At 38.0% G+C, this 24,805-nt stretch overlaps 1 protein-coding gene across 2 annotated transcripts in view; it reads left to right on the top strand.

The window, feature by feature from the left end:
- The first annotated feature begins 380 nt into the window (after nt 1–380).
- The window catches only part of Ankrd28 (ankyrin repeat domain 28), a 137,729-nt gene continuing 113,304 nt past the window's right edge, over nt 381–24,805 (top strand). For both annotated transcript variants that reach the window (XM_035453269.1, XM_027389510.2), the window contains exon 1: nt 381–710. Coding sequence is in view for 1 of the 2 variants with exons in the window: in XM_027389510.2 (XP_027245311.1) it covers nt 684–710 (27 nt within the window). In the remaining variant the exon portion in view is untranslated. The remainder of the gene's footprint in view (nt 711–24,805) is intronic.

The following is a 24,805-nucleotide window of genomic DNA, read 5'->3' as shown; positions in this document are numbered from 1 at the left end:
TCACGGAAGCAGCATCAGCCCGGGGGCCCCCCTCGCACCCGCACCGGCAGCTTTATTCACACCTGGCTGAGTCGAACCTAAGCACTCCATCTCCACGTGCAATCCCGGGCCGTTACCCGGTACCCGGCTGCGGTCCCTCCCCACCTCCCGCCCCGGCTCCGCCCACCGCGCTCGGGGAGCGCGCCCAGACGCCCGGCCACCTGGCCCGCCCGCTCCGCGCGTCGCCGCTTCCTGTGCCCCGCCCCTCCCTCGGCGGGAAGGCGGGGCCAGGACGCGAGCGAGCGCGGCGGCGTGGCCAATAGGCGCTCGTCTTACTCTGGCCTCTCCCCCGCACGGCCGCCAATCGCGGCGGGCGGTGGTGGTAATATTGTGGAGTGGAGTTTGGATGCCGCCGCTGCCGCGGGCTGGAGCGGCGCGGCGGCGGGGGCTACCGGGGTGTTTCGGGAAGGGGGTGTGAGGCGACGGCGAAGGCAGCGGCTGCGTGTGGAGGCGTCCGAGAGAGAGTGAGAAAGGAAGGAAGAAAGAGGGCGGGAGTCCTCGGTGGAGGAGGCGGGACCGGCGGGGCTCTTCACGGCGGCGGCGGGCGGCCGGGGAGGCGGCGCCGCCCCCTGCCCGCGCTCTCCTCAACGAAGCCGGCCACCTACCCGCCGGCCCCGGGCAGTGGCCGAACGGCGGCGACCGCCATGGCGTTCCTCAAACTCCGCGACCAGGTAGGTGAGGGACGGAGGAGCGGAATCGCGCCACCGAGGAGCCGGAGGAGGGCGGACCGGCGGCGTGGGCCGCCCGGGCGCTCGCTCAGCGCGGTGGCTGCGAGGGAAGCGGGTGTCCCGAGCCGGGAACGGCGCGAGGCTGCAGCCTGGGACCGCGGGCCGTCCGCCTGTCAGTGCAGCCCTGGCTCCGGGAAACCCACGTGCCGCCGGGGGATCGCGGCCGCCGCCACAGGGGCGGGTTCTGCGCTCGCCGCCCTCGCGCCCGGCGCGCTGCCGGGTAGGCGCCTCCTCTTTCCTGCCAGGTGAGGCTCGGGCCTAACAGGTGGCTTTGCGATGTGGAGTGGCAGCGTTTAGGCGGCTGTGACCTGGGGTCACGACCTTGCTCTCGGGTTTGTTTCATGGGGTGGTTCATGGTCCAACGTGCTGTCTTGCGGAGAGGTGGTGACGGAAGAAAGCAAACCTACCAGTCTTGATTGATTCCACTTGGAGAGACTAGTTGTTACTGTGCAAATCCCCGGACTTGTTTTCTGTTGACATTTTCTGCACCATCTTAGTTTTCTTGACTTAGGAAGAGCTTGTCAAAGAACACTTGAAATGCTCAAAGGACTGGTTCTGTGGGCCTGAAAAATAACTTTGTATCTGCCAATGAAATCGCAACTATGTCTGAATGCTTGTTACCTTTAAAAATGAGAGAAGGTGAACTATAAAACTTTATAATATGCATCAGAAGATACAGACTCTCCCCACTGTTATATTTCTTTTAAGGAAAAGGGAAATTAACGTGTGAAATTTTGGAGTCGTGGGAACCTATTAATGCCGAGTGCTTATTTTGCCATTGTTTTCCTGAATAGGAGATACCGAACAGATTTGAAGGGAAAAGTTACTTGAATGCATTGGGAAACCATTCAGAAAGTGAGCATGGGCCTATCAAAAACGATAGGGAAAAACTTAATGTGTACTATATTATTTTCTACCAGTTAAAATTTAAGTTCTGAATCCAACTAATACCAGTTTTCATTTCAAAAATGAGTGTTCTATTTAGGTTGATGGCTGGCTTTATGTATCATTTGGTATCAGCATAGTTTTAACTGATATTAATATTAAGATATGATACATTGAAAAACTTTGGTCGATAGTTTGTATTTCAAATTATGTGAATAACTTTACGATCCAACATATAGAATCTTTAATTAAATTAAGAAAACCTATTTGCTTAGTTGTGCTGGTCACTTTTAAAAAGTGCTCACTAGCCACAGGTAGCTCTTGGTTACTGTGTTAAATACAGCAAAACCTTTCATTGCACAAAAGTTCTGTCAGAAAAAAAAAAACTGTTAATAAGCATCGTTAAAACCTATGTCATCTAATTCTTATATAGTTAATACCATGAAACTCAATATCTACATTTTCCACTAATCTTTACTTTTCTAGTAGCACTTTGTACCTGCATATTTGGTTCCAGCTCTTCACTTTTGGAAAGATTATTTTGTGATTTGATCATTGTGTGTATTAGGAATCTGGTAGACTTTTAAAACATCTTAGTTTATAAAAACCATGAAATACAAATAATCATTTCCATGCATTTGAGTATTTAGAAACTACAATTTTGTAATACTGATCCATTGTAATATCCTTTAATACTTAGTGGTGATATTGATCTTTAAAATTCACCTGAAAACTTGAGAATATTTGAATAAGTTAATGAGATGGTATTGCTGGGGAGAACTTAGTGTACTGCTAAATAATTGTTTCATCTAGTTTTTTTTTTTTTGAAAGACTTTAAGAACTGAGTTTATTTTGCCTAATTTAAAGGGAATTGCCCTTTTTAGAAATTGGTTTATGTATTGATATGCTATAAGCCATTAGAAGTGATGATAGAAACACAATGCAAGAGGTTTAACCTTTTCCATTTGTAGTAAAAGCACTTCAGCTAGATAAAATACTTTTTGGAGGAAGGATGGAGAAGATCTGGATTCGTACATAGGATTTTAAACCTGGAAGGTAGTTGACATACCTTCGAACTCAAAAGCTTTATTTACATTTGAGCTAGTAAGTAATATAATTTGTTGTTGTTGTTTTTCCTAATCGTGAAAAGCATAGTATAGAAGCTAGAAAATGAGTAAGGGTTTTTCTTCAGGGTTCTACATGGTATAGATATACAATTAGAGATGAAGAGATGGCCCAATCAGTTAATTGCTTGCCACCCACATAAGCATGAGGATCTGAGTTTTATCCCCAGAACTCATGTAAAAAAACCTGGGCACTATGACACATGCTTGTAATCCCAATTCCTGGGAGTCAGAGACACATAAATTCCTGGGGCTTCCTGATCAGTCAGCCTAGCCTGCTTGGCTTATTCCTGAGGAATGATACTGCAGGTTGACTTCTGGCCTCCACATGCACATATGCACCCACAGGTACAGAAACCAACAATATACATATAATACACACAAAGAAGACAGAAAATCAGTAAGCAAATACACAAAATTGTTCTCATCCATTCACTAATCAGAATAGGACACCATTCGCATTTTGTGCCAGTATGTAAAGGGGATAAGAAATAATTACTGTGTTACTTTCTGCCTATGAGTAGATGAAAATTTGTTTTTGAATTGTAAGAAAATGGGGGCTAGAGAGATTACTCAGTGGTTAAGAGCTTCTGCTACTCTTCCAGAGGACTCAAGTTCAATTCCAGTCACCTACAGATTCAGTTCCCAGAACCCATATGGCAGCTCCCAACTCTCTTTAGCTTCAGTCCCAGGGTATCCAGCACCCTTCTGACTTCCTAGGGCACTAGGCACACATGTGGTGCACAGATATACATGCAGGTGAAAACACTGAGACACATAAATTGTTAGTAAAATGAAACTTTTGTTTTTTGTTGGTAACAGTAGACATTAACTTTTTTTTTTCTTAATTTCTTTGCCTCTTAAAACATTCATCTGTAACAATGGCAGGATTCTTCCCCCTTCAGTATTACTGTTTATCTCGTTAGCTGATAAAATTTGTTTATATGGTTACTTTTTAAGTCATAGGCATTATATTAAGAGAGGTGGTTGGTCTTTGTTTAGATTTCCCATTTCAGAAGCTATTGACAGTGGATTCAATGCAAGATGAGGAGGAGTAGTGAAAATCATGACCTCAGTATCAGTCAGTATCAGGCATGTTAGTAGTTGCTGATCCCCAAACCTTTGTTGTTTTGCAGGTGTATCTAGTATTTCTGGAATTCCATTTTCCTTTAAGATGTCAGAAGTGCAGATTGTTAGGAAAAATCTATTTATAAATAAATGTTGGTAAATTGGTAGCTACCAATAAGAACAATGAATACTCAGGTTATGAGAAAAGACTAGTATGAAACTAGTTTATGGCTGCTAATTTAGATGAGTTGGAGAAAAGCTACAAAAATGGTACTCATTAAACCTAGTGTTCTTTAACATAAAAGGGCTAAAGTGGTCATAAACTCTCTCTCCTCTCGCTTGGATATGATCAAAATGCTTTGTATAAGGATATTCTTGGTCTTTTTGGTTTGCTTTAGAGAGCTTATTATATAGCCCTGGTTGCTCTGGAACTTGCTGTGCAGACCAGGCTGTCCTTAAACTCACATACTTCTCCTAAGTGATGGAATTAAAGGTGTGCACCACCATAGCCAGCAACTTTGTTACAGGGTACTTTGAGACAAGGTCTCTCTCTGTATCCCAGGATAGCCTGGAAATTGGTTTGTGATCCAGGCTGCCTTATGGTTACAAAGTATAAAACGAATAGATTAAGAAATCTACATAAAAAATTAAAATCTAACTTTTATTTTGGTTAGTAAAAGCACTGCCTGCTCTTCTAGAGGACCTGAATTCAATTCCCAGCAATCACATGGTGGTTCACAATCACTTGTAATGAGATCTGGTGCCCTCTTAAGGCCTGTAGCTACACATGCAGTACAGAACACTTTATAAATAATAAATCTTTAAAAAAAATTCTCACTTGACAAGGATTTACTAAGAGTGGAACATAAGTTGGCCTTTCATGAGTAGGAAAAAAGGAAGATACAGCATTTGTGTAGTAGTTTGAATAAGAATGGCCCCTAGGGCTATATTTGAATGCTTAATCAAATCATCAGAGGGTGGAACTGTTTGAAAAGATTTCAAGAATGAGGAGGTGTGGCATTGTTGGAGTTTTGTGGCCCTGTTGGAGGAAGTGTGTCACTGAGGGTGGACTTTGAAGTTTCAAAAGCCCATGCCAGCTCCAGTCTCTCTCTCTCTCTCTCTCTCTCTCTCTCTCTCTCTCTCTCTCTCTCTCTCTCAGAATGTAGTTCTCAACTCCTGCTTCAGTGCCACTCTCCCTGCCATGCTGATAAAGGTCTAAGCCTCTGAAGCTGCAAGCAGCCCCAATTAAATGTTGTCTTTTATAAGAGTTGTCTTGGTCATGGTGTCTCTCACAGCAATAGAACAGTAACTATGGCACTTTGAAATACCTTATAATTGTGTTTATAAAATACATTAAATGCTGAAGAACACTGATGCTCTTATATTCAGGTACTCTATGTCAGAATTCTCTTTGCTTTGTGTTGGACAATAACAGGACAGAAGGAAGAGATAGGCATAATCTCTGTCCTTAAGGAACATTAGCTAAAAGAGGAGAAAAGGCAACATAAATACACAGTATACTGTCTGTGAGTTACTTCAGGTGCAAAATTTAGGAGTTGAAGGAAAATGTAGCTCATGTACAGTTGAAAATTAAGTTTATCTGCACCAGTGGCTTTTGAAAAACTTCTGTCATACAAAGTAGCACCTATTGAGTTCCATAAGAGATGGAGATAATATGTTTCAGAATACAGAAAGGATTAGATTGTAGTTAGAGAGAAACTTGTGGGGCAAATGAACAATTTTAGGTTCACAAAAAGGATTTGTCAATGTCAGAAGCAAATAGTTATGCTTGAAAGCATTAAGAGGAAAATGAGATGGTAAGCCAGGAAAGACTGTGTTAGGGTAATGAGGATACAGTCTTGGTTAGTGTAATTGCAAAGGATGGCAGATAAGATTAGCCAAGTTAAAAGTGACTGCATTATGAAGTGCTTTGAATATTAGGCTGAGAATTTAATGATGGGCAGCAATAGCTGAGCCCTCTTCAAATGAAGCGATAATTTCAGCAAGATGTGTTGTATGTATACACTTTTTGAAGACAGCATATAACTTTACTATATCCTCAAGAGTCTGTGACACCCAACATTTAAATAACCGTTGCATTTTAAGTTTTAACAGGAATGGGGTATGGCGCCTCCACTTAGATTGTGGAGGCAAGTTTTAGCAGGGCATATTACAAAAGGAAGGCAGGTAGATTTATCATAATCTGAGAACATTGAATATGAAAGCAGATGTTGAATGGGAATGAGTACATTTTTTCATTTTAATACTTTTCTGTAGCATGAGTTCTAATAGGTTTTAACAACAAAAGCCCAGATTCATATGTAGGGTAAATGCTGACAGATCAGAGAGACAAAGGAGCAAACCACAGCCACACCTTACTTCCTCAACTTCCCAGCCAAAAAGAGACTGAGCTCCTGTCTCCTCCCACCTTATATTCCTCCTCTCTCCGCACAGCTATATCACTTCCTGTCGGTGTGTACAGACCTCCAGACCGCTATGGTTAGTTAGTGACTAGTTCCACCTTCTGATCTTCAGGCAAGCTTTATTTGTTAGAGCATAAACAAAATATCACCACATTTTCCATTAGCATATGTTACACAAATTAACACATTTCATTGTGACTTTTTTCATACATGCACATAAAGCTCTTTTACTATATTCACTCTCTCCCAATGCCCTTTTTTGTCCTTCTCCATACCTTGCTGATTTCCTTGCTCTTCTCATATACTTGCATATCTTCCTTGGATTTTATTTCCCTTCTAGGTTCCACACGTAAGAAAAATATGATACTTATCTTTCTGAGTCTGGCTTATTTTGCATAACATGATATTCTCCATTTGCTGATGGGTACTTAGCCTGATTCTATAACTTAGCTGTTGTGGATAGTGCCGTGATAAACATGAATATTTGTCTGTCTCTTCTGTATGCTCTTAATTCCTTTGTGAGTTTATACTTGGAAAGGTATAGTTTAATTATATGGTAATTCAGTTTTTGAGTACCCTCCATATTGATTTACATGGTAATTGGACTAATTTACATTCATAACAGTGATTTACAGTAGTTTTTCCTTCTTCTACATCTTGACCAGCTTTTTGTTGTTGTTGAGTTGTTTGTTTTCTTTATCATAGTCATTCTGACTGGTTAAGTTAGAATTTTATTATAGATTTGACTTCATTTCCCAGTTGGCCAAAGATGGGCAACATTTTTTCCCATGTATTTATTGGCCATTTGTGCTTCTTTAAGAAATGTGTGTTCTGTTCATTTGCCCATTTATTAATTGGATGTTGTGTGGGAATCAGAATTCACTAGATTCAGTACAGGTTAAGTGAAGTTCATTTGGGGAGAAAGCACTTACACATGAAACAGATGACTGCCGAGGGTTCCCTCTCCAAGGATCCACACCGGCTGCTCTCTGTGATCCAACTGGCATCAACAGAGATCCAGCTGGACTCCAGGAACCCCAGACCTAGCCCTCCCTCCGTCATGTCCACACTTGTGACCACACTGATACAGGTGTGTGTGGGGTAGATGGATATCTCACTACAATTGGATTTTGTGTTTTTGATGATGTTTTGTGTGTGTATATGTGTGTGAATATACACACACACATACACACACACACACACACACACACACACACACACACACCCAGGTTCAGTTCCCAGCACCCACATGTATGTATGTATGTATGTATGTATGTATGTATGTATGTATTTGTGTATATTTCATTTTATAGTCTGGATATTATATATATGTATATATATAATACATATATATATGTATTTGTGTATATTTCATTTTATAGTCTGGATATTAACCACCTGCTGGTAATCTTTGTTTTTTAATTTATTATTTTATGTGAGTGTTTTGCCTGTATATACCTCTGTGCACCACCAGTGTGCCTGGTGCTTTCAGAAGCCTGAAGTGGATGCTCTGGAACTAAAGTTAGAGATGGTTGTGAGCCACTATGTGGGTGCTGGGAACTGAACATGGGCCCTCTACAAAAGCAGCAAGTGCTCTTAACCATTGAACCATCTCTTCAGTGCCACCCCATACTTTGGAGACAGGGTTTCTCTAGGTCAGTGGTTCTCAACTTGTGAATCATGACCCATTTGAAGATCGAATGATCCTTTCATGGGGGGTCACCTAAGAACATTAGCAAACACAGATATTTACATTAAGATTCATAACAGGAAAGTTACATTTGTGGACTGGCAATGAAAATAATTCTATGGTTGGGGATCACTACAACATGAGGAGCTGTATTAAAGGGTCACAGCATTGGGAAGGTTGAGAACCACTGTTCTTAGGTAGTCCTTCCTGTTCTGGAGCTCTGTAGACTTGATTGTCCTTGAATTCACAGAGATCTGCCTTCCTCTGCCTCCTGAGTGCTGGAATTAAAGGTGTGAGTTGCTATGCCTATTATAATTATTATGCTGTGCACAATCTTTTTAATTTCATGCAATCCCAGTTACCAATTCTTGCTTTTGTTTCCTGAGCTATTGGAGTCCTGTTTAGAAAGTTGTCTCCGGGGCTGGAGATATGGCTCAGGGGTTAAGAGCACTGACTGTTCTTCCAGAGGTTCTGAGTTCAATTCCCAGCAACCACATGGTGACTCACAACCATCTGTAATGTGATCTGGTGTCCTCTTCTGGCACACACTGCATACATGATAAATAAGTAAATAAATCTTAAAAAAAAAAAAAAAACTACCTGCTTTGGAAACTCTGGGCCATTCTCTTCCCAGGTAACAACCCCAAAGCATTGGAATAAAGTCCTCTAAAAAAAAAAGAAAAAAAGAAAGTTGTCTCCTGTGCTTCTGTCTTTGAAGTATATGGTGGTTAGAAGTAAATGACCCCCATAGGGAGTGACACTATTAGCAGGTATGACTTTGTTGGAATAGGTGTTGATTTGTTGGAGGAAATGTGTCACTGTAGCCCAGCAGTTCACCTTCTGTTGCCTGAGGATCAAGATGTAAAACTTTCAGCTCCTTCTCCAGCTGTAGTTGGTTGTTTTCACTCTTTGACTCTTTTCTCTTTTGGAGGGGCACAGCATTCAGCTCTCAAATAAATCACATGGAGGCTTTTATGAATGCCTGGCATTACCTTAGCTTGTTTCTAGCCAGCTTTTCTTAATTAATTATACCATCTATGTTTTGCCTCTGGGCTTTTATCTTTCTCTATTTTTGTATGCCTTTATTTATTACTCCATGTCTGGACCTTTGGTCCTCCTCTTCTCCTTTTCTCCTTCCTTGATCTTCCTCTCCCCAGATTTCTCCTCATATATTCTCTTTGCCTGCTAGCCCCACCTATCCTTTCTTCTGCCTTGCCATTGGCCATCAGCTCTTTATTAGACCAATTTGGTGTTTTAGACAGGCAAAGTAACACAATTTTCCAGAGTTAAACAAATGCAATATAAAAGAATACAACACATCTTTGCATCGTTAAATAAATATACCATAGCATAAACAGATGTAACATTAAATCTGTAGATGACTTTTATTAATATGGTCATTTTCACAATATTAATACTGTTGATATATGATCATGGTAAGTCTTTTCATCTCCTATTGCCCTTTCCTTCATTGTTTTATACTTTTCATTGTAAAGATCTAGGTTCAATTTATTATTACTTTGTTGTTGGTAATGGTTTGTTTTTGCTATTATGAGGTTGTTTTCCTGATTGCTTTCTCTCAACATATTATTGATATAGTTTACATTTCCCAGGTGGCTACTAATTTTAGTATGTAGTAAAATTTTATTAATGTTGATTTTATAGCCTGCTATTTTGCTGAAAGCTGTCTCAGATCTTAAGTTTTCTGGTGGAGTCTTGGACATCTTTTAAGTATATGATCATGTCACCTGCAAATATGGATAATTTGACTTTTTTCCTGTTTCTGTCATTTTTTTTTTATATAGCATTTAAGTTGCCATTTAATTTTCTCTCTGTGTGTGTGTGTGTGTGTGTTTTTCCTTTTTTATTTTTTATTCTTTTTTTTATTTTATTAGTTCTAGTTAGGGAACAAGCTTATTTATGTTTCTGTCATTTTTATTTCTTTGGTTTATTTATTTTTTGTTGGTTGTTTTTTGAGGTAAGGTGTTGTTGATTTTGGGGGCCTGCCACCTAGCTCCCAAATAAATACATGGAGACTTATTCTTATGACTGCCCAGCCTTAGGTTGGCTTGTTTCTAGCCAGCTTTTCTTTTTCTTTTTTTTTTTCAACTTAAATTACTCTGTCTACTTTTTCCCTTTGGGCTTTTATCTTTCTCTATTTTTGTATACCTTTCTTTACTTGCTGTGTAGCTGGGCAGTTGGCCCCTGATGTCCTCCTCTTTTTGTTGCTCCTCAGTCTTTTTTCCTAGATTTCTCCTCCTACATACTCTGTCTGCCTGCCAGCCCCACCTATCCTTTCTTTTGCTCTCTTTCTATTGGCTGTTCAGCTTTTTATTAGACCAGTTGGGTGTTTTAGACAGGTAAAGTAACACAGCTTCACAGAGTTAAACAAATGCAACATAAAAGAATACAACACATCATTAAAGAAATATTCCACAGCATACACAAATATAACACATCTTAGAATAATATTCTATAACAGTAAGGTCACACTGTTTAGCCCTTGCTGGCCTGGAACTCTGGATAGACCAGACTGTCCTTGGACTTGAAGAGATGTACCTGTCTCTGCCTCCAGAGGGCTGGGATTAAAGGCATATGCTACCATGTCTAGAAACCCCCCCCCCCCCCAATTGCTCCAGCTGAGAGATTTAATAAGTGAGACTGTAGAGAAGGTACAGTCCTGTCTCATTCTCGATGCTTTCAGTTTTTCCCTATTCACTGTGAAATTGGCTGTAGATATGTTGTAAATAATCATAATATTTTGAGGTCTGATCTTTGTATTACTAGTTTCTAAGCAGTATTTATGAAAGGACATGGATTTGCCATAGACTTTTTAGGTTTCTATTAACATCACTTGATCCCCCAAATTTGTGTATATGTTGCTTTACATTTATTGATTTGTATATGTTGAGATATTCTTACATCCCTGAAAAGAAACAGACTTGATCCTAGTCTCTTAGTGAGTTTTTAAATTTAGCTGCAAGTATTTTATTGTTTTTTAATCAAGGAAATTGGTCTGTAGGTTGTTTTTTTTTTTCTTATGTGTGCCAGACTACTAAAATGAGTTTGTAGTGTTCCTTCCTTTTCTGTTTTATGGAATAGACTAAAGATCTGTTAGAATTCAGTGGAACAGTCAAGAATTAATGTGGTTGAAAGTCTTTCCTGTTGAGAATTTTTATTACTGTTGTAATACTACTTGTTGATCTTTTAGTTGTTTTGTTGTTTGTTTTACCTTCTTGGGTCAGTTTTGCTAAGTCACACATATCTAGAAGTTTGTTCTAGAATTTTCAATTTATTGGAACACAAGATTTAAAAATATTCCTACCGATCCTATGTATGTCACTGGTATTTTTATTAAACCTCCCGTTTTGGTACCTACTTTTATTAATTTGTGTCATCTCTTTTTTAGTTGGCTTAGATAAGGGTTTTTAATCTTGCTTAACTTTTCAAAGAGGCAGACTTTGTTTTTATTAGCCCTTTTTATTGTTGCTTTAGTTTCCATTTTATTTATTTCTGCCCTGATTTTCTTTCCTTCTAATTTTGATTTTGCTAGACTATATGATGCATCATTAGGTTATTCTTTTATAATGTTTGGGTTTTTTTTTGTGTGTGTGTGTGTGTGTGTGTGTGTGTGTGTGTGCATGGCCATAGCTATAAGTTTCCCCATTAAAACTACTTTTGCTGTTTCTCATCCACTTTAGTAATGTTTTTTATTTTTATTGGGTTTTAATAAATTTAATAATTTTAATAAATTTAATAAATTTAATAAATTTTAATTTCTCCCAAAAATTTATGGGTTCATTCTCTGTATATTTTCTGTAGTTTCACTTGGTTTTGATTTGGAAAGATAAAAGAAGCTATTTCAATGTTTTTGGATTTGTTAATAGTTTTATGTCCTAAAATGCAGTCAATTTTGGAGAAAATATCTTGGGTAGCCAAGAACAGCATGTATTCTACAACTCTTGGATGGGATATTCTGTAGAAGTTATTAAATTCATTTGGTCTGTGGTATAGTTCAACTCAAAGTTTCTTTGTTGATTTTTTTAATCTAGATAATCTCATGAGAGAGGAGTATTAAAATCATGTCTTGTAATAATGTAGACAATTAGTGCTTGTTTGGTAAAATTGAGTGCAGGTGTATTTACAGTCATAGCTTGACAGATTGCTGTCTATTAATACTCAGGGATTTTCTTGCTTCTAATTTTGGTGTAAAGTCTGCTTTTTAATATACAAGTTCAACCTACTCCTGCTAATGTGCCTGAGATGCATGCACAGTGAGGTGTTTTTTTGTTGTTGTTGTTGTTTTTTTTTGTACACAGTTGACTCTTGTTTTTTAAACCACACATCCAGTTTGTGTGTTTCAGTTGAAAGATAAAACCTTGCCTTTAGGGTTATTAAAGGCATGTACAAAATTTCCCCTTATTCACCTTAGAGTTTTGCTGGTATATTGAATTTGATTCTTTACTAATTCTCATTTGTTTATTTGTTCTCCTAGAGAAAATTTCTTTGAGCTTTCATGATTGTGTTTGTCTTCCTCTTTGTATAGTATTCTTGGAAGTATTATGTACACTGCTGTTTTGGTAGTCATGACTTGCTTGGATTTGTGCTTATTGTGGGCATTCTTTATTTCTCTTTCAATTTTTTTCTTTTGTCAAGATTGTTTCTCTGTGTAGTCCTGGCTATCCTGGAACTCACTCTGTAGACCATGCTTGACTTGAATTCAATGGTCTGCCTGCCTCTGCCTCCTGAGTGCTGGGATTAAAGGCGTATGCTACCACAATCCAAGTTTCCTTCAATTTTCAAAGATAATTTTGCTAGATACAGAAATCTTGGCTGGCAATTACTTTCAGGGTGTGAAATACATGCTCTCCTAGTCTTTAGGGTGTCTGTTGAGCTTTTTGTTATTTTGATAGGTTCATAGTAGTAAGAAAGTGACTTCTACTTTGAAGCTTTCAGTATTTATTTTATACTCTGGGTATTGGAACTGTAAGATGATCTGGAGAGGATTTCTGGTCACTTCTTTTAGGGATTCTAAATGTGGCCTATATTTGGATGTCATTCTCTTTCCTTAGGTTTAGGGAGTTTTCTGGCATAATTTCTCCTCTTTTCTTACCTTCCTTCCTTTGGTGTTAAGATCTTCCTGTGTACATCAGGCTGGCCTAGAACTCACTATGGTGATCCTCCTGCCTCAGAGTCAGAAATGCTGGGAATATAGGCATGTATCATCACACCCAGCTTTATATCTTCCTCTTCTTGGTATCCCAGAGATCTTAAAAGTTATGATAATAACTTTGTTGCTGTCTGAACGTATTCTCAACCACATCTTCAATCCCTGGTTTTCTTCCTTCTACCTGCCCTAGTCTATTGGTGGTACTTTCCACTGAGTATTTGATTTGATTTATTGAACTTTTCATTACCAGGAGCCCCCCACTCCCCATTATGTATGTCTTTCCTGAATTCTCCAGGTGGTTGACTTTCTTGCACAAGTCTTAAATTGACTTTGTTATTCATTTGTTTATTTGAATCCTCTTTGAGGTCCTTGATCATTTTAAAATTTAATTTTTAAAGTTTTTATCTAACATTCCACCTATTTCCATATTTTTGTATTTGGTTAAGGAAGATTTATGTAGCTTTGTAGACATTACGTTGCCTTTCTTTTTCATATTGTTTTTTTGCTGTGATTGTGCAGCTATTTGGATAGATATGTTTTCTGGTTTATATGTGGTCTTAGTGAGTAACCTTTCTTGAGGATTCAATTCCCAGTGTTATTCAGAGGAGAAAGCCAATGGTGGTAACAGCAGCAATACTCAAGCAAGCCAAATATAGAAATACAATAAAGTTTAAAGACTTTTAACCATAGAAAAAGAAAGGGCAATGTGCAATAAACTATGAAGGTAATGTTAATAAAGGTGAAAAAGAGAAGCAGTTAAAGAGGAAAAAAGGATAAAGGAAAAAATAAAGAGCAAGAAATAAAAATTTGATTACAAAGTAAAAAATAGGTAAAAATATTAGATCACAGGAAGAAGGTAGGCTTGAGAGAACATAGCAGTGGTAGATCAGCATAGCATGCCAAAGCTCTGCTCCGGATTTAATCTCCAGGACTGTTAAAACAACTGGAACAATAATAAAATCAGCAATACATAATGAAACAATTTTTTAAATTAAAAAATACTAAAAAATATATAAAGAAAAAAGGTAAAAGAAAGAATTAGATGATTCTTTACGAATCTGTAATAATTGCAGTCTTGGAGGTCTGGAGGAGGAGCAGTTAGTTGCCATTCTTCACTATTCTTACAGTATTGGTTGGTGCTCTATGCAGGTCCTCTAGGTCAGCCCCAAAGGCCTAAATGACAAGGCCTCTTTTAGTTTAGATGTTATCCTTCTGTATGTAACATTCTTGGCTGCCCTGGAATTCTTTTTGTATAGACCAGTTTGGCCTTGAACTCACAGAGATCCACCTACTTTTGCCTCCCAAGTGCTGGGATTAAAGGTATTCACCACCACCACCACCACTACTGCCTAGCTGATTTATTTTTATTTTTTAAGAGAGAAAAAGTGTGTAAGTAAGTGTGTGTGTGTGTGTATGTATGTGCGCTCGCAAGTGAGTGAAGATACTTGTAAAGGCCAAGCTTCGGGTCTGCTTTTAGTTGGAGTTATCAGTGATCATGAACTGCCCAATATGGGTACTGGGATCCAAACTTCGGTCCTGCAAGAGATGTATATGTTCTTAAGCACTGAGCCATTTTTGTAGCCCAAATTTTCTATCAGTTGAGGTCCTAGGTTTGCCTTAACAGTAGTCTTAAGAAACTAACAAAAAGATCTAATACATTTATATTTGTAACCTATCTTGAGTCTTGCATATGCAATGTGGTAGGAATAAAATTTCATTTTTATACATATTTAGTTGTCCCTGTACTATTAAATTATTATTATGAACATCTTAATCACAAATTAGACAACTATGAAACTTTATTCATTTCTTTCACTGATCTCTGTGTGTCTGTGTACCAGTACTATATAGGCTTGATTTCTGTAGCTTTGTAGTATGCTTGAAGATGGGGAATGAATCCTAACTTTGTTCTTGTCTTTCAAGAATTTGTCTTTATGGGTCATTTATATTCCTATATTAGTTTTACCAACAACTCTGAATCTATTGATAGGTATTAAATTTAATGTATAAATCAATTTGAGAAATACTGAATCTTATTAGTAAGTCTTCAGTCTGTAACTATGAGTTGTTAACCATTTACTAAGATTTTTAAATTTCATTCAGTGTTACTGTGTAGAATATAAGTTTTAGACTTCATTTGTTCAATTTATTGTTTTTATGATGTTTATGGAAAATGGATTTCCTTAATTTTATTTTCAGAATGTGTATAGCTCGGACTGTCCTAGAACTCACTCTGTAGACCAGCTGCTCTCTAACTCAGAGACCCACTTATACCTGTCTCCTGAGTACGTGTGCCACTACCTCCCTTCGACAATTCATTTTTTTAAATTGCTCTTGTATTCTGCATTTCTATTGAACTCATTTATTAGCACTAGTAGGTTTTTAGTGGATTCCTGAGTTTGTTGTTTTTTGTTTTGTTTGTTTCCATGTGCAGAAGATGCATGCATGGATACTTTTTATTTCTTCTAACCTGCTTGCACTGAGTAGAACTTCCAGTACAGTATGAAATAGAAGTGGTGGTAATAGACAGTCTTTGGGGTACAGATTGTAACAGGATTTCAGTGGTAGCTTACACTGTTCTAGAACTCATTGTGTAGCCTAGGCTAGCCTCAGACTCATGGCAATGCCTCAGCTTCCTAGTTGTTGTAATTACAGACATGAGTCACCATGCCTGGGTTGGACATCTTTGTCTTGTTTATAATCTCCTATTATTCATTTTTAAATGTAATGTCTGCTGTGAATTTTTGCAGATGTTTTTTACTAGACTGATGAAGTTCTCTTCCGATCTTAATTTGTTTGTTGGTAACTTTTGTTTTTGTTTTTTGAGACAGGGTTTCTCTGTGTAGCTTTGTAGACCAGCCTGGCCTTGAACTCAGAGATATCTGCCTCCTGAGTACTGGGATTAAAGGTGTGAACACCCCTCCCCCTTGTTGGTAACTTTGTAACCATGACTATGAATTGGTTCATCTTGGACATTGTAAGTATTTGAGTAAAATGAGAAGTTAGGAAGAAAAAAGAATCTTGGTTTGATCCAAGATTGTGTTATTGATACAGTTTTTCATCCTTAAGACTCCTAAACATTTCCTTAATGGCAAGCCCCAAATTTTTGATTATGGCTTTCAGTTTTTATTTAAGCACAAATCTCTCCAACCTTTTCCTATTTGATAATTTCAGATAGCTATATATTACTCCAGATTTTAACACAACTTATTATTCCTTTGGCTGATTTTATTTTGCATCAGATTCTATAACCAGATCATAAAGCATAAAAAAATATATTTGGAGAATTGTGGACAGGGAATGTGGCCAATCATAGTGACCTCTGCCTGTAATCTCAGCATTTGGGGGAGATTGAGACAAGAGAATTGCTGCAAATTCAAAGACAATAGCTACAGTTAGTAACAACACCTCCCTAGTCCTCTCAGCCAAAATGTTAGAATATATGGTTGGAACATAGGATATATGGAGTGTGAAGAATAACTGTGTTGGGGAGGGGCTAGGTCATGAAGAGTCTGCATTCCAAGAAGTTGAAACTTGATTCTGAAATATCACCAAATAATCCAAAACAGACAATACAAGATTTGTATTTTGAATGAATTCTGAAGAATTGATAATATTTTTGGTTAGTAAAGTACAGGAATTGGTGGGAAGTTAAATCCACTTGAATTGAATTTAACCTTAGCCAGTAAGATAATTTGATTTTGGAAATACTGAAGTTCTAAACATTGAAGTGTCCTTAAGGAAGATGTTAAATATGAGAGTGATTTCATAGAAGAGTATTTTATTTAGTAATCAAAGTAAATGAGCTTATTTAGGGAATGAGAAGGGCTCATGATCAAGGAGAATATAATGGAGAAGGTAGGATGGGTGAAGAAAAGGAATTCTAAGAAACTGTCAGAGGTAAGAAAAAATTACCAAAGACTCCTTATGACAGGCCAAAGGGAAAAGACTTTGCCAAGTGGCAACTATATTCTCTTGGGCTTTGTTTAGCTTAGGCTTAAAGTGCTCTGATTAAAGAAATAATGTTTTGGAGTCTGGATAATAGAAAAGCTATACCTAACATGATCCTGGTTGGAACTAGTTTTCCTTCCAAGGCTTTCATTTTATGCCAATAGTTACAGTGCCCAAGATGGGAATTGTTATTGAATGTTAATCATAATTCAGAACATTGTTTTAAACTTTTCTCTGGAAATAATTTTCCTGTTTGCCCCAGGCTCTTTACTACTTAAGCTACTGTTTGTTTATGTTTATAACGGAATCACTTGGCAAACTTAAAATACAAATTTTTGGTGTGTGTGTGTTGCGAGAATCCAGTTAGACCCACAGACCAAGATCACCTTGGATATTGCTCTAGAATCTGAATCTTAACACTTCTGTGGTAAAGGCTGTTCTGTTCTTAGTAAGTAGGTCTCAATTAACTGCTGTTTGCTACCTCTTCATGCATGTGGTGGTGGTGGTGGTGGTGGTGGTGGTGGTGGTGGTGGTGGTGGTGGTGGTGGTTGGTGGTGGTGATGCGGGGGGGGGGGGAGATTTAGCTCAAGGGTTGAGTGTTACTTCATTTCTGGAAAATTTATTTCCTCCCTTGAACATGCTTCTTAATTTCCTACCTGTTGCCAGAGCAGCTTTAGAAACAATGGATTCAGATCTCGAACTTGTGTCAGCCTAAGTAGATTTCTGAGTCCTTAGTCTCCCAGGTAATCATTAACTTGGAGTTTTCTAAGGGTTGAGATTTGCTAAGTATTGCCCTCAGCTTGTGCTATTTGTGTTTAAGAACTCATTTGTATAGTATACATATCTTTTTTATTTTTTATTTTGGTTTTTCTTCTTTTTTTTTTTTTCAAAGATTCTATTTATTATGTATATAGCATTCTGCTTCCATGTATATCTGCACATGAAGATGGCACCAGATCTTATAACGGACGGTTGTGAGCCACCATGTGGTTGCTGAGAATTGAACTCAGGACCTCTGGAAGAGCAGTCAGTGCTCTTAACCTCTGAGGCATCTCTCCAGCCCTTTTTTTCGGTTTTTCAAGACAAGGGTTTCTCTGTGGCTATGGAGGCTGTCCTGGAACTCACTCTTGTTAGATCAGGCTGGTCTCAAACTCACAGAGGTCTCCTCTGCCTACCGAGTGCTGGGATTAAAGGTGTGTGCTGCCGCCACCACCGCCCAGCTTTGTATGCATATCTTGAACAGTTGACTTCCAGTTCTTGTATATTATTTTCTTTGTAGTACTTTTAGTGGAAATTGGTAAAATAAACACCCTGATTGTTGGGTTAAAAAAATTGATGTCTACTGTCTGTTGATCCTTGATACTGGGGATATGTCTGTGTATAAAACAAAGAATCTGTTTCCTATTATGGGATAAAATGAAATTAAAATTAGATAAGGACAGTTATATTAGCTATGAATTGGAGACAGTATAGAAGTGGCTAATTGTACCCAAGGCTGAAGTGGAAAGGATTTCTTGAAAATTGTTTTAATAAAACTTTATTTACTGGTGTTACTTTTACAGGTGGCAATTCTTTCACCCTACCCCCCTTGTTGTAGGGATAGAACTCAGGATCTTGTGCATTATAAGCTCAGCCCTCTTTTCTTTATTTTGGGGTGAAGGGAATTACTATTCTTTTTTTTTTTTTCTTTTCAGAATGTACTCTTAATCTTACGTTAACTGAAATTTAGAGAGATTATTTATCATTTTTGTTTTGAAAATTTTCTCCCTTTCTCACATATTGTTCCATATTAGTGTCTGGATGTACTATGTCTGTTAGCTAAGATTGTAATACCCAAGTTGGGAAAAAAAAAAACCAAACAAACAGACAATGCCAGGCTGTGGTGGCATATGCCTTTAATCCCAGCACTAGGGAGGCAGAGGCAGACGGATCTCACTCAGTAAGTTGGAGGCCAGCCTGGTCTACACAAAGAAACCCTGTCTGGAACCCTCCCCTCCCCATAACAGTGCCCATTATAGTATTCGATTGGTTTTGTTTGTTCTGTTTTGCTTCGTTTGAGACAGGATCTTCACTATATAGCCTAGGTTGACCTTTAACTTAAGATTCTTCTGTCTCAGCTGCTCCAAGTGCAGAGACCACAGGCATTTCCTACCATGCTTAGCCAGAATTCAGTTTAATGTTTAATTATGCTGTATACTATAGTACAACTTAAAAAATACTACTTACTTTATTGATTAATGGAAACATTTTTCACTGTCAAATAAAAAATTGTAAGTAAATGATTTGTGTTTGCTGGGAAGGGTGGGTCTGGCTTCATGTCATTTTGTATACATATTTTTAAGGTTTAATTATGTTTAAACATTTCTTCACTGGTGAATAGTATTCTTTTTTGTGGATATACCACATACAGTCTAATAGATGGAAACTTGAATGATTTCCCAATTTTGGAAATTATAAATAATATTGCTCTGAATATTCACATTTAAGTATTTGTAAAGATGTGTTTTAATTTCTTCTGGAAGTAGTCCTGGAAATACAATTGTTAGGCTGTATGATAAGTTTATGTTTGCAGACTAGATGAATTGTGTAAGCCCTGATGTGTATTCCTGGATTTGTCTTTAACTTTCATGTGGAGGTATTGCTTTCTTCAGAATGAATCTGAGTAGTAGTCTATCCTGTTGAATTATCGTCATGAGTTTATGAAAAATTGATATTATTAAGTATTTGGTACAGTGAAACAATGTAGGTCAGAGCTTTTCTTTGTGGGAGAATTTCAAGTACTAATTCCATTTCAAATGGTATGGGGTTAGTCATTTTTTTTCTCTTGAGTCAGTTTTGTCTAGGAGTTTTTTCATTTTTATCATAGTATTGTATTTGTTGATAACAGTTGATATTTTTCTTTATAACCATTTTAGTTTCTCTTGGGTTTGGTAGTGAAACCCTTCCTTTCATTGCTGAATTGGGTAATGTGTTTTTTTTTTTTTTCTTCTTGGTCAGTCTGGTTACATAAAGGCTTACTAATTTTGTTAGTTTGATTCTTGCTGCTGCCATTTCTTTTGCTTGCTTTGGGTGTAGCTTGCTTTTGTTTTTCTAATTCTTAATGTAGAAGTTTGCTTGAAAATTTTCATTTATAGTATTATGTTTACAGCTATAAATTGTCTTCTGTGACACTGTTAATTGTATCCTAAGTTTGTGCAATGTCTTATTTTTATTCATCTTAAAAGTATGTTCTGAGTTCCTTTGTAATGTCATCTTTGCCCATGGGTTTTCTTTTAGAACTGATTTAACTTCCAATGGTTTTAGACTTTCAAATATTCTTTTGTTGTTGATTTCTAATTTACTTACATTACGATTGGAGAAAGTTCTTAGTATTATTTCTTTTACATTTGAACTTATTTCAAGATGTGGTTTGGAGAATGTGACTTAACAAGAATTTGTTTGGATTCTTTCAGGTGTCTTTTGGGTCAAGTTAGTAGTAAAGTTCAATCTTCGTTGTCTTCTAATTTCCTCCTTACACTTTCATCATTGAGGATGAGATTCGAATCTGCCTGTAACCATTAAATTAGCAATTTCATCTATCATTCTGACTTTAAAAAAAAAAGAAGTTAGCCATTTGGGGATTTTCAGTTAAATGCTTATATTTGTCATGTATTTCTGCTGAATGTTTTAACATTACAGAATATCTTTGTTTCTTAAAATTTAATTTTGTTTTGTCAGCATTTTTTATGATTTGTTTTCTATTCTGTTGGCTTTTCTGTATCTTTGAATATTGAAAGTGTCTCTTCTAGATGGAATATAACTAACAATTTGGTATTGCTTTGTGGGATATGCTTTTTGAGATGGGATCTCACTAAGAGCTCACAGTGGTCTGGAATCTAGTGGTCTTCCTGTTTTAGCTTCCTCAGTATTGTGATTCCTAAGTGTAATACATGTTTGGCTGGGGCATTTCTTTTTAAAAATACAGTCAATCTAGGGAAATGCAAATCAAAACAACTCTGAGATACCCTCTGACTCTGTCAGAATGGCTAAAATCAAAAACACCAATGACAGTTTATGCTGGAGAGGTTGTGGAGAAAGGGGATCACTCCTCCACTGCTGGTGGGAGTGCCAACTTGTACAGCCACTTTGGAAATCAGTATGGTGACTCCTCAGGAAAATGGGAATCAGTCTACCACAAGATCCAGCAATTCCACTCTTAGGCATATACCCAAAAGAAGCACATTCATACAAGGACATCTGTTCAACGATGTTCATAGCAGCATTATTTGTAATAGCCAGAACCTGGAAGCAGCCTAGATGCCCCTCTACCGAAGAATGGATAGAGAAAATGTGGTACATTTACACAATGGAGTACTACTCAGCAGAAAAAAAAATGGAATCTTGAAATTCGAAGGCAAATGATTGGAACTAGAAGAAACCATTCTGATCGAGGTAATCCAATCAATCACAAAAAGACAAACAGGGTATTACTCACTCATATATGGATCTTAGACATAGAGCAAAAGATTACCAGCTCACAATCCACACTGCCAGAGAAGCTATGTAACAAGGAGGACTGTAAGAGAGACATATATGGTCCCCTGGAGAAGGGGAAAGGGACAAGATCTCCTGAGCAAATTGGGAGCAAGGGAGGAGGGGGGAGGAGGACATGAGGGAGTAGAAAGGTTGAGTCGGGGGAAGAATAGAAGAAAACAAGGCAAGAGATACCATAATAAAGGGAGACATTTTAGGTTTAAAGAGAAATCAGGCACTAGGAAAATGTCTGGAGATCTACAAAGATGACATCAACTAACAATCTAAGCAACAGAGAAACTACCTTAAATGACCTCTTTTGATAATGAGATTGATGACTGACTTATGTGCCGTCCTATAGCTTTCATTCAGTAGCTGGTGGAAATAGAAGCAGACACCACAACTAATCACAGAACTGAACTGGAATCCAGTTGCAGAGGAGGAGGAGTGATGAGCAAAGGGGTTCCAGACCAAGCTGGTGAAACCCACAGAAACAACTGACCTGAACAATGGGGAGCTCTTGGGAAACCAGCACCGGACTGATCCAGACCCCAAGAACGTGGGTGTCAGTGAGAAGACCTCAGAAATCCATGGAGCCTCCTGTAGTAGATCAGTACTTATCCATAGCATAGGTGTGGACTTTGGGAGCCCATTCCACATAGAGGGATACTCCCTGAGCCAAGACACACAGGTGTGGGCCTAGGCCCTATTCCAAAAGATATGATAGACTCTGAAGACCCCCTATGGAAGGCCTCACCCTCCCTGGGGAGCAGAAAGGATATGTGATAGGTAGGGTTTTAGTTAGGGGGAGTGGTAGGGGAGGAGGGGAGGGAAAGGGAACTGGGATTGACATGTAAAACAATTTTATTTCTAATTCAAATAAAAAAATGGAAAAAAATAAATACAGTCAATCTGTCTTTTTTAAAGTGTGGTGTGTGTGTGTGTGTGTGTGTGTGTGATGTGTGATGTGTGATGTGTGATGTGTCTTTTGAATATGGATATGCTTGTGATAGCATTTACCTGTGGAGGTCTGAGGACAGTTTGGGGGATCTATTCTTTCCTATGCCATGAGATCTAGAGATGGAACTCAGGCCATCAAGTTTGTGCCACGAGTGCTTTCCACCCACTGAGCCATCACACTGGCCTCAATTTGACTAAACTCCTTTTAATGTAGTGTTTAGTCCATTTATTTTAAGGTATTTGTGTTTATTTTTCAATTATATGTGTATATATGCTTGTTTCTGTGTATATGTGTGAGTGCTGGTATGTCCAAAGAGTCCATCACAGGATGCCTTTTCACTTGAAGCTCGCATTATGGGTGGTTGTGAGCTACTACTGTGGATGCTGGGAACCAAATTTGGTTTCTCTGCAAGAAAAATAGGACTTCTTACCCAATGAGCTTTTATCCTTTTATTTTTTTAATAGGTGTATGATTTCTTTCCTCTTTCTATTATATCATTATTGATTTCTTTGATTTTCAAAAGAATTCTGTTTTCCAACTTTTTGTTCCACATATTGTATGTCTTATTTTTTGCAGTGTACTTCATGTGAATGCTGTTAATGCCTCAGTGTAGATAACTCTATTTCCTCTCCTCTTCTTTGTGCTATTATTATTATTATATATAATGTTCATTAGTGTAATAACCTAACGGCAGTTTTAATTATTTCTTTCTACAGTGTATACCAGTGTAAAGAATAAAACAAGGTTTATAGTATTTTTATTAACCTATACTCTTATTATTTGTAATTGTCTTTGTTCTTAGAGATTCAAGCTAACCACATAGTGTCATTGTTTTTCACTAATACAACTTTATTATATAACTCCTTTTTTGTGTGCTGTTTCTATTATGTATATACATCTTTATTTGTGGAAGGCCCAACAGTATATTTCTTTCACTCAATAAGCTTTTAAATTAGAGAGAGAATAAAAATAGGAAATATATTTATACTTTTCCTTTATCTCCAGTTGTCTTTGGCAGTTTTATATTTTCTTCATATGAATTCCAATGATGATCTGGTTCCATCCTGAAGAATTTCCTTTACTACTTGATTGTATGTTACTTTTTGTGCCTTAGTCTAAAAGGGGACATTTTTCATTCAAATCACCAAACTGGACTCCCTGGCCCCCATGGGTCCATGGCCATCTCTTGACACAGAAGGTATTTAGTCCAAATCCCAAAGTCCCCAAAATCTCTAACAGTCTCAACACTGTTCAAAAAGTCAAAAGTTTCTTGAGACTCAAGACAAGTGATCCCTTCAGATTTGAGCTTAGCAGAATGGATAATGAGAATGCATATTCAGAAATGGTTTACTTAGACAAGCTATAGAAAGAAATACAATCTCCCTCTTTCTTACTGTTTTGATTTCCTTACCGTTTTGACCAATCTCATCCAAGGAGTTAGCTACTCAAAGGCATAAATAATTACAGACTTGGGGACTATGGAAATGGTTCAGGAGGTACAGTATTGCCTTGCAGAAGATCTAAATTCTATCTCCAGAAGAACACATGTAAAAATGCCAGACATGGCAGAGACAGGAAGATCTTTAGGGCTTGCTGGCCAGCTAGTTTAGCCTTATTAATGATTTTTGTTTGTTTTTTGTTTTGGTTGAGACAGGGTTTCTCTGTGTAGCTTTGGAACCTATCCTGGAACTTTCTCTGTAGACCAGGCTGGCCTCGAACTCACAGAGATCCTCCTGCCTCTGCCTCCTAAGTGCTGGGATTAAAGGCATGTACCACCACTGCCCAGTTTATTAATGAGTTCTAAGCCAGTAAGAGACCCCATCTCAAAGGAGATAGGGGTAACATTCCTGAGGATGACACCTGAGATTGTTTCTGGTCTCCGCGTGCACATATGTGCACTCCCACATGCATGCATGTGCACCAGCGTGTACATAAATACATGTACACACGGTCATTAAAATAATTAAAATTTTTAGCAAAGTGCATTGAGTTTATTGAGTAGGAATTGTGGAAGCTTACCATGAAGTTTGTGCAACAACAGTTGGGGAACTGTTGTTTCAAAATGAACAGTCTGCTTATGTTTGTATATGTGGAATAAGGGTTGTATGTATTGAAAGATACATCCTTAGATGTCTGATTTTACTTATTTTGTTTTGTGATTTAACTTTTAAAGAAAGGCTGAACATATTGTTAGCAGTACCTTTCAGTAGTTTTGCCATTAACAGGGGAGTGTTACTTAAGTATTTGATGTCCA

This window comes from Cricetulus griseus (assembly GCF_003668045.3).
Source record: "Cricetulus griseus strain 17A/GY chromosome 1 unlocalized genomic scaffold, alternate assembly CriGri-PICRH-1.0 chr1_1, whole genome shotgun sequence".
Taxonomy (NCBI): domain Eukaryota; kingdom Metazoa; phylum Chordata; class Mammalia; order Rodentia; family Cricetidae; genus Cricetulus; species Cricetulus griseus.
Note: the sequence above shows the minus strand (reverse complement) of the source record. Positions and strands in the feature narration are given on the sequence as shown.